The 16,998-nt window shown below is 40.8% G+C and overlaps 1 protein-coding gene across 4 annotated transcripts in view; it reads left to right on the top strand.

The window, feature by feature from the left end:
* Positions 1 to 16,998, top strand: part of LOC143038805 (uncharacterized) — a 283,401-nt gene that overhangs the window by 186,539 nt on the left and 79,864 nt on the right. For all 4 annotated transcript variants that reach the window (XM_076208350.1, XM_076208351.1, XM_076208348.1 and 1 more), the window contains 3 exons: positions 1,178 to 2,186; positions 2,312 to 2,528; positions 16,098 to 16,518. In XM_076208350.1, the coding sequence (XP_076064465.1) occupies positions 1,178 to 2,186; positions 2,312 to 2,528; positions 16,098 to 16,518 (1,647 nt within the window). The remainder of the gene's footprint in view (positions 1 to 1,177; positions 2,187 to 2,311; positions 2,529 to 16,097; positions 16,519 to 16,998) is intronic.

The raw sequence follows: 16,998 nt of genomic DNA, 5'->3' as shown, positions 1-16,998 counted from the left end.
TTTTGAATCTGCTTTTATATCTCTCATTGATAATATAAATCAAAACAATGTATTTTTTACAATAAATAAACCTTTAGCAATTTTAAAAACAAAGTAACGAGCAATTTACGCAAACTGTGTTTACACCAGTTTCATGTTCGTTTCTCCCCGTAAGCTCGGGTTATATAAGGAGTCAGATGTTTGTCCACTGTGTTCACATACATAACAACGTCGAGACTGTACAAATTCAAATCAGGCTTAATGACCATCTTATGAATCGATTGCCTTAAAAAAAAAAAAAAAAAAAATTATCACTGTGTTATTTCTGAAGAAGCCCTGCTGGGTGAAGCGTTAAATACATTGGATCCCATACTCTGCGGTTGGCTTCTCTCCTACAGTTGTATACAGAATTGTTTTCAGTTGCTTAGTTGTTAATATGATATGGTAGGTTAAAGAAAGAAAATACTTATTATAAAGTACTCTTATTAGTAAACTCATAATAGGCATCTGCTAGGCGTGGTCTTAAATACGTAAATATCCTTCATCCTTAATTAATTTATCAAATTCTTCCACAAATGGCTTAGCTGCATGCGCATCACTGCTAGCAGCCTCACCTTTCGACAACACGTGAACCTGGTAACGCTCTCGAAAGCGACGAAACCACCCAGCACTCGCTATGAATTCATGTGAAGTGTATTCTTCATCTGCACGTTCTTTCAACATGCGAAATTAACTTGTAGCCTTACTTTGCACTGTTTGCAACATCTGTTTCACATTTCTTTGCCTATTATCTTCCAACCACGTGTATAGCAACTTTTCCATCTCTGCCATAAATGTTGTGCGCGATGCCGGGCTGCTACAACTATCTTACGCGCTGTGCTGCCAGACATATACAGTAAACTCATAATAGACATCTGCTAGACGTGGTCGTAAGTACGGGTGGTCGTAACTCGCGTGCGTCGTAACTCGGATAGTGACTGTATTGATTTTTAAATATGCTCCACAAAACATTAATAGCTTAAGTTGAACAAGGAATGTTTTTTTTATAAAAAAGAAAAAAAAAAATGTAAAAAGTTCCTATATAAATTTGTCACAATTTTGTCTTTTTCCCAGTAGCTTGTCAAATTTATTTAGTTGATATTTTTTCAAGACCCTCCCAACTACACTCATTAATGAAAGTTTTTATTCTGATTTACAGATTTTTGAATTGGGTCATGGCCACAGTTATTTTTTGTACCCTTCCATCCAGCTCTTACACCGTTTAATCCATGCTGTTCTTAAAAAGAGGAAGCAGTCTGGAAAACAGGAAGTTATTGATTCACTTTTGATATTAGCTAGCTTCTTAAGAAATACTGAAAAAACTTTGATAGAATTGTATGAAATGAAATCAATGTTTCATATGCCCGGTAACTTCCTACATAAAGATATTGAGGTATGCCAAGGATTTTGTGTTTCAAGTGGTACAGGCTTCATTGGTGGAGTGCCTCAGTATGTAAAAGGAAATAATATAGCTGTGAGAATGAAGAAAATCTGGATTTGTTTGTATAAGAATATAGAATTGTTCTACTTGAGAACTAAGATGAGTAAAGGGATGGACTCCAAATCGTGTCAGAAACTTCGCACTGTGATAGCCATTGTTCAAGAAAGACTTCAGAGATTCAACTATGAATTTAAGAATATCAAAGTGAAATTGAACCCTGGTGTGGAAATGTGCTTGATTGGGAAAAATCTTAATGCAATAGAGAAGTGGAAAAGTGAAATCAGTGAGTTAATACATGACCCTTCCAAAGTGAAAGAAATCAAATCACGAATGCACTCTATTCTTTACATGCTTATATATTTAAGAAGATTTTATGGTGTGATTGAATTTGTTGCCTGGCTTTGCACATTGCTTATGTGTGTGATCTCATCTCCAAAAAGCTTTAGTCATTTGGTTCCTCAGAAAACTTCAACCCCTGACCCAAAGAATATGACCAAAGATAGAAGTATACAGTTAACCAAAGAAGTTTTAGAATTAAGCAAGAGTGTGAATTCCATACCAGAGAATATGTGGAAGAGAAGCAACTCAGTTTTCAAGGCTGTTACTCTTGTTGTAAGGAGCTTAGGACGCATCATAGCAAGATCTGCTCTGGGTTATGATATCCACATTCCTCCCGTGCATAATCCCCACATAATTTCATCCTTATGGAATGTGGAGAAAAATGAAAGTAAGTGGATGTTGGACTGAAAAAGTATTTTGTTTATATTCAGTTTCATCAAATTGTCAATATAAGATATTAAGTATATTAAGTTGAGGGTTAAAAGTTGTAGAAATAAGTACATTTCTTGGCAGATGTTTTACCACATGGCTGGATGAAGCCCCCAGTTGCAAATGATAAATCACTTCAAGATATCAAACTCAGCTCAGAAGACCTGTGGTCTCCTGAGTGTGGAGCTCGACTGCTGCTGTTAGCTGGTGACTGGTGTAACCTTTCATACATGGCCCGACAAATGGGAGATATACGTCTCACTTTGCTGACAGCTGTCCTCACAACAAGAGTTAAAACAAGGTTTGAATATACCTAATATAAACCCATGTTAATCCTTTATTGTGATGGCATGCTATATAGACATTGTTTAAGCTTGTGACTGGTGTAACCTTTCATACATGGCCCGACAAATGGGAGATATACATCTCACTTTGCTGACAGCTATGCTCACAACTAGAGTTAAAACAAGGTTTGAATATACCTAATATAAACCCATGTTAATCCTTTATTGTGATGGCATGCTATATAGACATTGTTTAAGCTTGTGTTAAACTATTTTTTTCATCTGAGAGGGTGACACTGAACTAATAGGGATTCTGATTGACTGTGATCCTCTTTAGTTTTGGGTCCTTCCTTCAGCTGGAATGAATTGCCATTCAATCAGGCAGTCAATCTGTTGTCCTGTTTCTCTCTTACAGGAAACCCCTGGCCTTTAGTAAACTGACTATGGCCACAGGTTCAGCCAATAAATCATTCAGTGAAGAGAGTTGCTGTTTAGAAGGTGTGAATGTAAGATAATTAAGAATGTATTTCTCTGTGTTGTGGTTGATTGTTGGATAACTGGAAGTGTGGGTGCATGCCTTGGCTGGCTACCTCTCTTATAAAGGGAAAAAAGCATTTTCAAATATAGATTATTATTAATATTATTTTTTAATGCACTATTAACCACCCTTCCATTCACCACCCTCTCCTATGTGTGCTTATGCTAACTTTTTTTTTCTAAATACTGTGTTAGCTATCATCAACTCTCTAAACACATCTCCATGTTATTGTAGGGTTTAAAGCTGCTCAGTAGCATGCAGCTGATACTTTAGGGTATATATGAGTCATGCCTATTGTTAGTTCTGCTGCTACCAACACTTTCTGTTCCCTTCTGTGATATAGTAATTCTTCATTCACTACAACTTTCTTCACTTTCTTTTTATCCTTTTAGTATTGTAAGTCACTCATCTTGGATGGGGTGGTGCGAGAGGTGAATGCTAGGGTAGTGAGTCAGGGATTGGAGATGGTTAAAGAAAATGGAGAAAAGTGGGAAGTGAGCCAGCTGTTGTTTGCGGACGACACTGCGCTTGTGGCAGGGTCAGAGGAGGGATTGAGGAAGCTGGTGGCAGAGTTTGGGAGAGTATGTGATAGAAGAAAGCTAAAGATAAATGTGGGTAAAAGTAAGGTGATGAGATGTACAAGGGGTGAAAGTGGCAGTAGACTGGAAGTGAACATTAAGGGAGAGCGACTGGAGGAAGTGGATAGTTTTAGATACTTGGGTGCAAGTGTAGCAGGAAAAGGTGGAGTGAAGGTGGAGGTAGAATGTAGATTGAGAGAAGCGAGTAAATGCCTTGGTGGTTTAAAGAGTGTAATGAGAAATAGACATTTGGGAATGGATGCGAAGAGGAGACTGTATGAAGGAGTGATTGTGCCAACAGCACTGTATGGGGCAGAAACGTGGAACATAAGAGAAGAAGAGAGAAGGAGTTTGAATGTGTTTGAGATGAGGTGTCTGAGAAGTATGGCGGGGGTTACTAGGCTAGATAGAGTGAGAAATGAAGAGGTGAGGAGGAGAACAGGGGTGAAAAAGGATTTGGGAGAGAGGGTTGATGAAAGAATATTAGGATGGTTTGGACACATGGAAAGAATGAGTGAAGAAAGACTAGTAAAAGAGGTATGGAAGGCAGATGTGGAGGGAGTGAAGATGAGGGGACGTCCTAGGATGAGGTGGATGGATGGGGTGAAGGGGGCTTTGGGGAAGAGGGGAATGTCTGTTGAGGAAGGAAGGGAGAGGACGGAAGACAGAGGTGAGTGGAGAATGGTTGTATATGGATGATGTTGTGACTGCATGAGGAGGAATGGGCCTATGTGTGAGTAAATTTTGACGCAGCCCGAAGGGATTTCTCCCCGTCCTCTCCTTATATGCAAAGGGGGACGGAGAGGGGGGGTCGCTGATTAAATGAAGCGGCCTTGCTGTGGATGTACTGTGTCTTGCGACACTGCTTCTGACCCAGGGCGGTGGGCGGGGTGCAGGGATGACCCGTCATCCAGGAGGTGCTCAGATGAGAGGAAGGGTGGGAGGGGTGTGGAGTGTATTTGGGGATGAAATGGGTGGGAGTGTTTTTATGCCTTTCCCTTTTTGGCTACCTCCCTTGGAAGGGGGAAAAAGCCTTGGTATATGTATGTAAGTCACTCATCTGTAGGCCCCATGCCACTTTCATAACATATGCATTTAGTCAAGTACTATTACTCAGTAACGAAGGTGAATTAAATTGAACTTAAACTTTTCTTCATTTTCTTCATGAATTCTGATACAACATATGATCTTAGGTACACCAGAAGATTTCCACCTGGGATCCTCTTTCACCCACCAAGCCAAGTCTGCTTCGACGTCACTCTTTAATTTATCCAATAACTTTGAACATTACAAATAAGTGCCACCTTTTAAGGGCGTGACTTTACCACCATGCACCAATAATTTTTCTCCTCCACCCTTTTCTCCAATCAGAAAGACTGTTATACTGTCCCAAGCAATACTGTTTATGCAAGCAATCTGTCACAAGCCGAGTGTGGCTTGTATGTTTACATTTCATCACATCATCACTGTTATCAATACCCTGGCTTGTGTTTACAAACTTTAGGCGGTAAGCGAGAATATGCAACTCTGCACTTCCTATAATATGCAACTCTGCACTTCCTATCGGCCATTGTTTCAAAACATCCAAGTAATAAAATTTGCATATTTTTTCACCTACCCCTCTATCTACTTAAATGTCTACCTCTATCTACTGGCCTCTTACACTATGGACCAGAGCCACATATCATTTTGTCTATGATAAAGGATAACTCTATTCATAGAGAAATAATCCTACTTTATTATACTGCAACTGTCCCTCCATTATGCTATCTCCTCACTCTTAATACTATCCTGTACCACTTCTCTGAATATTCATTTCCTTTTTTGATGAACCCTGTGTTAGGGGAGAAAGAATACTGCCATCAAGTATTCCCACTTAAGTTGTAAAAGGTGACAAAAATGGGACAGAGATAGGACTAGCCATCCTACTCTCTGTAGCCCCAAAGGGGACATTCCTAAAAAAAGCAAAGGCATAAGAGGGTCTGGGAGGAATTTTCCAAGCAGAACCCTAAGGTTTGGGTCTTTAACCCCTTCCATACGGTGCCGCACACGTAGGCGTCATGGGGAGCGAGTGTATTCGCGAGGCTGCCATATCGGCGTCTTGATTATATTTATTGTAGTCGCCCCTCCATAATGACATTCTTTCTAATTCTTTTGTAATCGCATTTTCTATGGTTATCAAAATTCACGGGTGAAGAGAGAACGATCGATATAAGCGGTGACTATATTTTATGATGCGAGTATTATTACGACACGTCGTACGGCTGGCATTGGTTGCTGCCACCGAGATCTAAGTCCATGACGCCTACGTGTGCGGCACCGTATGGAAGGGGTTAAGTGTGTGTGAATGTGATACAGATGAGAGTAAAAGGGAAGAGATAGGCAGTATGTTTGTGAGGAGAAAGATGGATGTGCTGGGATTGAGTGAAACTAAATTGAAAGGGAGGGGCAAGTTTGATTTTGGGAGTGTAGTTGGGAGGGTCCACATTAACCTTGAAGAAACCTTCTCCCACTTCACCACCCATTTACCTATCTCTTCACTTACTAGTATAGCCACACCTTCTCTCCCTCATTCTCTCTTTACTTCTGACACCATCCCAACTACACTCCCAGACTCAGACTTGTCCCTCCATTTTACTCTCATCTGTACCACATCCACACACATTTAAAGACCCAAACCTTAGGGTTCTGGTTTGGTAACTCATCCCAGACTCTATGCCTCTGCTTATTTTAGGATTGTCCCCTTTGGGGCTACAGAAAGAAGGATGCCTAGTTCTATCCCCATCCTGTTTTTGTCGCATTTTATGACTCAAGTGGGAACACTCGGTGGCAGTACTCTACCCCACCACAGGGTTCAGTGAAAAAAGGAAGTGAAAATTCAGGGAAGTGGTACAGGACAATATCAACAGCAGGGTGACAGCATAATGTAGGGACAGTTGCAGTATAATAAAGTATCATTTATTCATCATCAATATAATAAAGTATCATTTTCATGAATAGAGATTTCCTTTATCACAGACAAATGTGATGCAGGTAAAACTGGGAAGGGAGGTGTGGATTTCTTGTAAGTTCATATGGGCCTGGCAGTGAGAAGAGTGTAGAGGAAAGTGAGGCATAGAGGTTTTAGGGAGAAATGTCATTGTAGTGGTACTGGGAGATCTCAATGCTAGAGTAGGAAATGAACCAATAGACAGAGTGGTTGGGAAGTATGGAGTTCCAGGAAAAAATTGTAGTGGAGAGATGATGGTGAGATGTGTCTGGAGAGATGAGGATAGCAAATACAGTGTTTAGGAAGAAAGTCAAGCATAAGTACACATGAGAGAGGATGGTGGATGGAAAGGTGATAGATATGGCTTTAATGGACTACATAGTGGTAACCAGGAGAATAATAAAAAGAATTTTGGATGTACATGTTCTAAGGGTAGTGAGTTGGGGAATGTCAGATAATGTTTTGGTGGAAGATAACTTGAGAGTGGAGGATAGATGGAGAAAAGGGAAAAGGACAGAAGGTAGGAAGGTGCTTAGAGTAAACTGCTTAAATGAGAAAGAAAAGGAGTACAAAAAGAAGGTGAGAGAGTGGGAGGGAATGAAGGATAGAGTAGAACTAGGAGTGGGTGAGGGAGTATGTGTGAATGATATTTTGACACAGCCCGAAGGTATTTCTCCCCATCTCTTTTTCTGCATGAGGGGATGGAGAAGGGGGGGTTGCCAATTAAATGAAGTGACCTTGCTGTGGATGTGTCCTGCTACATTGCTTGTGACCCTAACAGTGGGCGTGATGCAGGGATGACCTGTCATCCAGGAGAAGGCAAGAAAAAAGGGAGGGAGGGAAGGGTGATGAATGGGAGTGGAGTATGTGGGGATGAAATGGGTAGGAGTGGATTTATACTTTTGACTCTGGCTACCTCCCATGTAAGAGGGAAATGGAAAAGCCCTTGGTATATGTATGTATGTACTCCAAACTTCCCAACCACCATCTATTAGTTTATCCCCTGCTCCAGCATTGACATCTCCCAATACCACAACATTGACAATCCTCTCAAAACTCTCCAAGCATTATTTAAACCTATCCAGAAAACCTCATTTTCCCCTACATTTTATTAACTATCCAGTAGAAGAGTAGGAAGAGTTTGGAATGTCCATTAGTTTTAGGGAAGAGAGTGGGGGAATATCAGATCATTATTTGGTGGAAGGTAAGTTGAGATTGGAGGAAGTGGAATGAGAGGAAAGGGGCAGAAGGTATAGAGGTGTTTAGAGTAAGCTCTTTAAATGAGAAGGAAAAGGAGCATGAGTACCAGAAGAAGCTTAGAGAAGTGTGGGAGGTGGTGAAGGATAGAGTAGAGGTGGGAGTGGAGGAGGAATAGGGGTGTTTCAAGTAGGGAGTGATGGGATGTGGAAAGATGGTATTTGGAGCAAGGAGAATGGGAGGGAATAGAAGAGTAGTGAGTGGTGGGACAAAGTGAAGTGTGTTGTAGAAGGGAAGAAGTGAGCATTCAGGGATTGATTGCAAAATAGTACAAGAGAAATGTATGAGAGGTATAAAGAAAAAAGAAGAGAAGCAAAAGAAAGGATATAGGAAGCAAAAAGGAGAGCAAATGTAAAATGAGGGAAGAGTATGACAGAAAAATTTGAAAGTAATAAAAAAATGTTTTGGAAGGAAGTTAAGAGAGGAAAAGGAGTTGAGTCAAGTAGAGAAGAAAAGGTAAAAGGTGCAGATGGACAGATGTTAACATAAGAGGAGGAGGTAAGGGGAAGGTGGGCAGAATGTTTTAAGAGAGATGTTGAATGTGGAGGATGATAGGGAAGGATTGGTGGTAGCAGTGGGAGGCACTAAGAAAATGATGGTGATGTGAGAGGAAAATGGAAGAGAAAGAATAAAGATGAGGTGCAAGTAGTTTTGAAAATGAGGAGAGCAAGTAAGGCAGCTGGGTTAGATGAGTGTCATGTGGAGTGTTTGAAGAAGGGAGGTACAATAATAGTGGACTGGCTAGTGAGGTTTAATGTGTGTCTAAGGAAGGCAAAGTGCCAGAGGACTGGAGGCGTGCCTCTATAGTTCCACTTTACATGGGAAATGGGGACAAATGTGAATGTAGTAGTTTCAGAGGGATCAGTGTGTTGAGTGTAGTCGGGAAGGCTTATGTGATGGTTTTAAGAGGATTAAGAGAGGAACAGAGGGAGTAATTGGTGAAGAACTGTGTGGGTTTAGGAAAGGTAGGGGTAAGGGATCAGATTTTTGTGGGCCTTTATGGATTTGAAAAAGGCTCATGACAGGGTAGACAGAAAGGCACTGTGGGAGATTTAGCACATATTTAGGATTGAGAGAAAGCTGTTAAAGCTTCTCAGGAATTTTTTATGTGAATAGTAGAGCCTGCATTAGAATTGGAAAAGGAGAGAGCGAGTGGTTTGAGGTAAAGGTGGGACTTCACCAGGGATGTGTTATGTTGGCATGGCTGTTCAGTGTGTACATGAATAGGGGTGGTGTGGGAGGTAAATGCAAGGGTAATGGTCAGGGGACTGGAGATGGTTAAAGAAAATGGAGAAAAGTGAGAGGTGAGCCAGTTGTTGTTTGTTGATGACACTGCGTTTGTGGCAGGGTCAGAGAAGTGATTAAGGAAGTTAGTGATGGAATTTAGGAAGGTATGCAATAGGAGAAAGTTGAAGATAAATGTGGGTAAAAGTAAGGTGATGAGATGTACAAGGGTAGAGGATGGTAGCGAGTTGAAAGTAAGCCTTAAGTTAAAGAAGAGAGCCTAGAGGAAGTGGATAGATATAGGTATTTATGGTCATATGTGGCAGGAAAGGGAGGAGTGGCACTGGAAGTAAATTATAGACTGAGAGAAGCAAGTAAATGCCTTTGGGAATGAATGCTAAGAGTAGATTGTATGAAGAGGTGATTGTGCCAACAGCACTGTATGAGGCAGAGACATAGAATTTAAGAGAGGCAGAGAGGAAAAGCTTAAATGTGTTTGAGATGAAATGTCTGAGAAATGTGGTAGGGGTTACAAAGTTGGATAGAGTGAGAAACAAGGAGATGAGGAAGAGAGCTAGGATGGAAAAGGAGATGGCAAGTAGAGCCAGTGAAAGAATATTGGGATTGTTTGGACAAATGAAAAGAATGAGTGAAGAAAGATTAGTAAAAGAGGTATGGAAAGTAGATGTGGATGGAGAGAACTTGAGGAGATGACTGAGGATGAGATGGATGGATGTGGTGAAAGGGGCTCTGAACAAGAAGGAAATGTCTATTGAGCAAGGAAGGGAGAAGGTAGGAAATAGGGATGAGTGGAGAATAGCTGTGTATAGATGATACTCTTATGCAAGGAAGGGAGGGGGTTGGAGAATGTGAGGATAGGGAGTGGTTATGTGTGAATGATACAGTACTTCCTTCTTATCAACGGGCATTACTTTCTTGAAATGGCCGTTGATACTAAAACTGTCGATATGGATACAGTCAAGTACAAGGAACTATTTATAACCCAGTGTGGGTCTCTGTAGTCAATTTATGTTAAGTAAATGTATTCTTAAATATTAAAAATGTTTATAGATTATGCTAAATAAATGTATAGATGAATAAAAGTACAGTATAAATAATAATGAGTGAAAAAAAATAGGAAACTATGGTTTCAATAGTGAAGTGTTTATTAGTCCGTACAGTGTACAGTATCCTCAGTACAGTATGTTCAGTATAGTATCCTGATAGTGCAGTATACTGTATCATTATTGTCCTTAATTCTTGGTAACCCAGCAAATGATGAATAATGATAAATGATGAATTGTGATGAATGAGGTTTATTCATTGTTTGAGAAGCCTGACCAGTCAGATGGGAGCCATGGCAATAAAATATCCCAGTAAAAAGGAGTTGAAAACTTGAAATAGACATGAGAGCAAGGTTACTAGTACTGTTGTGATCTAATGTGAACACTTTTGGGTGGCCTGGGGAGACTCAGGGAAACCTCCATTGTTGACACATCTAATTATGACCTGTGCATAGCAATCTATCTCACTGTTATTCTGCATGTTATTTATTTGTGGAATATAGATTCATAACGTGACTGTATGGTGTTAGGAATGGCTTGGGATTTGAGGGAAAGACAATGACAGTAAAGTTTCCATCTTGCTTGACAATGTTGCATTAGCCACTATGCCAAATGAAATGAAAATTTTAATGTCATGTCTTTCTATCAAATCCCAAGCCATTCCTAACACCATACGGTCATGTTATGAATATATATTATATATATATATATATATATATTATATATATATATATATATATATATATATATATATATATATATATACACACATATTCCATAAATAGATAATGTAGAGAATAACAGTGAGACAGATTGTCACACACAGGTCATCACTAAACGTGTCAACAATGGTGGTTTCACAGGGTTTCCCGGGCCATGCCAAAGGACTTATGTTGGATCACATTTACTATAGTGGCAAGAATGCAAACTAGGCAAGCTCAGGTAGGCATGATACAAAATAAAGCACAGTAGAGTAAATTGGACTTTGCCTACTATAGAAATACTAAATATCTAATCCATAGAAAATTACCATCACTAATTGAAACCATAAAAGATAAAGCTATGGATAACAAGGAAGTACTGTATTTTGATGCAGCCTGAAGGGATTTCTCCCCGTCTTCTTTTTTTCTGCTTCAGGAGATGGAGAGGCAGGGTTGCCAAATAAGTGAAGCACCCTTGCTGTGGATGTGCTGTGTCTTGCTGCATTACTTCTGACCCAGGGCATTGGGTGGGATACAGGGATGACCCGTCATCCATGAGGAGCTAAGATGATAGAAAATAAAGGGTGGTGGATGGGAGTAAACAGGATGGGAGTGGGTACTAACCTTTTGACTTGGCTACTTCCCTTGTATGGGGGAAAAGCCCTTGGTATATAGATAGAATAAAAAGATGTTTTGGAAGGAAGTAAAGAGGGGAAGGTAAGGTGAGTCAATTAGAGAAGAAAAGGTAAAAGGTGCAGATGGACAGATGTTAATGGAAAAAGAGATAGTAAGGGGAAGATGGACAGAATACTTTAGAGAGTTGTTGAATGTAGAGGAGGATAGGAAGGGATTAGGGGTAGCAGTGGGAGGTGCTAAGAAAATAACAGTGTTAGGAGAGAAAAATGGACGAGAAAGAAAAAAAGATGAGGTGCAAGTAATTTTGAAAATGATGAGAGCAGGTAAGACACCTGGGTTGGAGGCAGAGTGTCTGAAGAAGGGATGTACAGCAGCAAAAAAAATACACGGGAGCGACGAGCGATTTCGCTCGGGAAAGTTCCAATGTCGCTCTCGCAAATCCAATAGCGGGAGCGATCCCCCACAAAAAAATCGCTCCCGCGGCAAGATTCAACGTTTTTCATGCCGCAACACATCAATCAACTTTATTTTTTTGATGTACGTACGTATGTGTACGCGGCATAGCTGCTAGAGTTCAATGGCTTACCAAGCCTAGCTTCGTAATAATGTCGCTAGTTGCGAATTGCATGGTACCTGTATGCAGGGAAGTTCATTGGTTGCATGCAGCTAGCTGCCCAATCAACACGCAAACAACACAACATACGCTCTATAAAGGATTTGTGGGAAAACCCAGTTTCGGCTATGGCATTCCTTGGGGAGACGGGACTGCTCGGACAGACAGTCTAGGGAACGACAACAACAACAACAACAACTACAGTTACATGCACCATACCCAATATCACATCACCGCATGCATATGTATACATATGCAAACTTGCTCGAGGCCTAGGAGGGAAACTGGGAAATCCCATTTATAACTTAGTTCGCGTATTTATGAGAAAAAATAGAATCAAATGTTTGGTTAGTAATTGAAAGTAAATAAATTTAAGTACAAATATGAACATTTGATAATTATATATACATGGCTCTGGAAGTATCAAAAATGGCTTTGGTAATTAAAAAAATGGCTCTGGTGAAAAAAAAAAAAAAATGAAAAATGGCTCTGGAAAAATAAAAAGTATTTTTTCCCCTGATGTACAGTAATAGTAGACTGGCTTGTGAGGTTTAATGTGTGTCTAAGGGAGGGTAGAGGACTGGAGGAGTGCCTATATAATTCCACTTTGCTAGGGAAAAGGGGACAAATGTAAATTTTTTTACAAGAGTACTAGAGCCCATGTTAGAATTGGAAATGGAGAGAGTGAGTGGTTTGAGGTAAAAGTTGGGGCTGTGTCTGTCATGGATGTGTCATGATGCCATGGCTGTTCAGTGTATACATGGATGAGGTGGTGCAGGAGGTAAATGCAAGGGTAATGGGCAGGGGACTAGAGATGTTAACCCCTTCCATATGATAATGCAAGTTGGTATATGAGGATGCTGGTATTGGCATCTTGATTATATTTATTTTGTAGTTGTCCCTGAGTGACCCCCATATTCTGTGAACTGGCTTGATCATATTTTCTGTTGTTATTAATACTCAGAGTGAAAGAGAATGAGTAATACAGCTGTAACTTTATATTTTATAATGCAAGTATTGTGATACATCATCGAATCATTGTACATCAGGCAACTAATGCTGATCATGAGAAATTTATTCCTATTGAAAAGGTTAAAGAAAATGGAGAAAAGTGGGATATGAGCCAGTTGTTATTTGCTGATGACACTGCACTTGTGGCAGGGTCAGAGGAGGGACTAAGGTAGTTGGTGATGGAGTTTGGGAAGGTATGCGATAGGAGAAAGTTGAAGATAAATGTGGGTAAAAGTAAGATGATGAAATGTACAAGGGGAGAGGATGGCAGTGAGTTGGAAGTAAGTCTTAAAGGAAAGAGGCTGGAGGAAGTAGATAGTGTTAATTATTTATGGTCAGATGTGGCAGGAAAGGGAGGAGTGGAGGTGGAAGTAAAGTGTAGACTGAGAGAAGCAAGTAAATGCCTTTAGGGATTAAAAAATGTCACAAGAGGTTTTTAGGAATGGATGTAAAGAAGAGGCTACATGTAGGGGTGATTGTGCCAATGGCACTGTATGAGGCAGACCTAGAATTTTAGAGAGGCAGAGAGGAGAATTTTAAATGCATTTGAGATGAAATGTCTGAGAAGTGTGATAGGGGTTGATGAAATGTCTGAGAAGTATGGTAGGGGTTGGATAGAGAAATGAGGAGGTGAGGAGGAGAGTGGTGGTGGAAAAGGAGATGGCAGATAGGGCTGATGAAAGAATATTGGGGTGGTTTGGACAAATAGAAAGAATGAGTGAAGAAAGACTAACAAAAGAGGTATGGAAAGCAGAGGTGGATGAGTGAAATTGAGGGGACAACCAAGGGAGAGATGGATGGATGGGTTGAAAGAAGCTCTGAGGAAGGGAGAAGGCAGGAGATAGGGGTGATTGGAGAATGGCTGTGTATAGATGATACTGTGATGCATGGGAGTAGATTGGGGATGGAGGGTAGGGAGGGGTTGTGTGTGAATGATATTCTGATGCAGCCCAAAGGGATTTCACCCCTTCTCTTTTTTTGTATGAGAGGACATAGAGGGGGTGTTGCCAATTAAGTGAAGTGTACTTCCTGTGGATATACTGTCTTGATACATTACTTCTGACCCAGAGCAGTGGGCAGGATACAAAGATGACCCATCATCCATGAAGAGCTAAGATAGGAGGGAGTGGAGGGTGGTGGATGGGAGTGGAATGAGTGAGAGTTGGTATGTGCCTCTTGACTTGGCTACCTCCCTTGTAAGTAGGAAAAAGCCCGTTGTATATAGATAGATAGGAAAGGGAGCTGACAGGGCTAATGAAAGATTATTTGGGTGGTTTGGACGCATGGAAACAGTGAGTGAAGAAAGATTAGCAGGAGAGGTATAGAAGGCAGAAGTGGATGGAGTGAACTCTAGGGGATGACTGAGTATGAGGTGGATAGGGTGAGAGGGGCTTTGAGCTAAAAGGAATGTCTGTTGAGCAAGGAAGGGAGAAGACAAGAGATAGGGGTGAGTGGAGAATGGCTTACTGTGGATGTGCACTGTCTTTCTGCATTGCTTCCAACATGGGCAATGGACAGGGATAGTGATGACCCTTCATCCACAAGGAGCTAAGATGAGAGGGAAGCAAGGGTGAGAGATTGGAGTGGAATGGGTGGGTGCATACCTATGACTTGGCTACCTCCATTATAAGGGGAAGAAGCCCTTGGTACATGGATAAATACATACATACATATATATACCAAAGGATTTTTCCTCTTTACACAGGGGGTAGCCAAAAAGAAAAAGGCATAGAAACCACTCCCACCCATTCCATTCCCTACATATTCCACTCCCCTCCACCCTCCTCCCTCCCTCTTATCTTGGCACCTCCTGGATGACGGGTCATCCCTGCATCCTGTCCACTGCCCTGGGTCAGAAGCAGTGTCGCAAGACACAGCACATCCACAGCAAGGCCACTTCATAAATTCGGCGACCCCCCTCATGCAGAAAAGGAGAAGACGGGGAGAAATCCCTTCAGGCTGCATCAAATTTTTTCTCATACATACTTCCTCACCCCTCATCCCCCTCATGCATCACAGCATCATCCTTACACAATCCTTCTCCATTCACCCCTATCTTCTGTCCTCTCCTGTCCTTCCTCAACAGACATTCCTCTCTTTTGTAATGCCCCTTTCATCCCATCCATCCATCTCATCCTAGGACACCCCCTCATATTCGCTCCTTTCACTTCTGCCCTCCACACCTCTTTTACTAATCTTTCTTCACTCATTCTTTCCATGTGTCCAAACCATCCTAATACTCTTTCATCAAACCTATCTCCCAGCTCCCTTTCCACCCCTGTTCTCCTCCTCACCTCCTCATTTCTCACTCTAGCCTAGTAACCCCTATCATACTTCTCAGACACCTCATCTCAAACACATTCAAACTCCTTCTCTCTTCCTCTCTTATGTTCCATGTTTCTGCCCCATACAGTGCTGTTGGCACAATCACTCCTTCATGTAACCTCCTCTTAGGATCCATTCCCAGATGTCTATTTCTCATTACACTTTTTAATCCACCAAGGCATTTACTCGCTTCTCTCAATCTACATTCTGCCTCCACTCCCACTCCTCCCTTTCCTGCCACATTCGCACCCAAGTATCTAAAACTATCCACTTCCTCCAGTCTCTCATCCAGCCTGCTGTCACTCTCTCACCCAGCCTGCTGTCACTCTCTCCCCTTGTACATCTCATCACCCTACTTTTGCCCACATTTATCTTCAGCTTCCTTCTTTCACACACCTTCTCAAACTCTGTCACTAACTTCCTCAATCCCTCCTCTGATCCTGCTACAAGTGCAGTGTTGTCAGCAAACAACAACTGGCTTATTTCCCACTTTTCTCCATTTTCTTTAACCATCTCCAACCCCTGACCCACTACCCTTGCATTCACCTCTTGCACCACCCCATCCATGGATAAATAAATAGATAATACAATTTACTATTTTTATTTTATTTATAAATTTATTCATTTATTATTACTTATTTTCTTTTCAGAGAAAGAATACCGGAGACTCTCCATCTGTCATCACTTATTACCTCAGTTATTACCTCCACATTGATATCAGGCCAGAGCAAGGCTACAGATTTTGAAGGCATACAGGAGCTTCTACAGCTCTCAGCCATGGTTGATATTCAGGTCATAGTGAGGTTGCTGTCTGAGTCTCTAGCAAAGGTTAAGAGTGAAATGGAAAATCTACCACTCCTTGTTCCTTGGGAGGTTGATATTCCAGCCCCTCCACTGTTTTGCCCCCAGCCTTCCAATGGTGATGTCAACACTGAAGATCTGAAGGAGGGACAGGTGCGGGCTGTTATTTCTGACTGGATTAGACTTGCAATAACAGTTCTAAGTTCAGCATCACTTGGGAAGTTTCTTCTTCTGGAATACTGTAATGAAGCTCCAAAAGTGAATGATAAGGTAATGAATATATACAGCATGTTTTTAAAGTATAGTGGAACCTCAACTAATGAACTTAATATGTTCCATAATGCCAATCTCGAACTAAAATGTTCGCAAACCAATATAATTTTTCCCATTGAAATTAATGTTAATTCAGCTAATCTGTTCCAGCCTTAGAAATTGGGTAGTTTTACATTTTTAAGTGTTTTTCTGTAATAAATATAGAGTGAAATTAAAATATCATAATTATAGACATATAACACTAAAATAGATAAAACAGTACTGTATTTCACCTTGTTTGTTGATAGTTACTGGCACAGGTGGATGGTGGAGGAGAAAGAGGAAGCTACAACTTTGAAAGGGAATCCTCTTGCATTAAAATACACAGCAACTCTGATTCTCTTTTTTTATGTACCTTTTTAGTTGGATCCTTTTCTGTGTACACAAAAAAGTAATTGAAATTCAATTTTCTTTTTCTTTGCTGCAGAATTTTCCTGA

This window comes from Oratosquilla oratoria, chromosome 25, assembly GCF_046742065.1.
Source record: "Oratosquilla oratoria isolate Oo_2021 chromosome 25, ASM4674206v1, whole genome shotgun sequence".
Taxonomy (NCBI): Eukaryota; Metazoa; Arthropoda; class Malacostraca; order Stomatopoda; family Squillidae; genus Oratosquilla; species Oratosquilla oratoria.
Note: the sequence above shows the minus strand (reverse complement) of the source record. Positions and strands in the feature narration are given on the sequence as shown.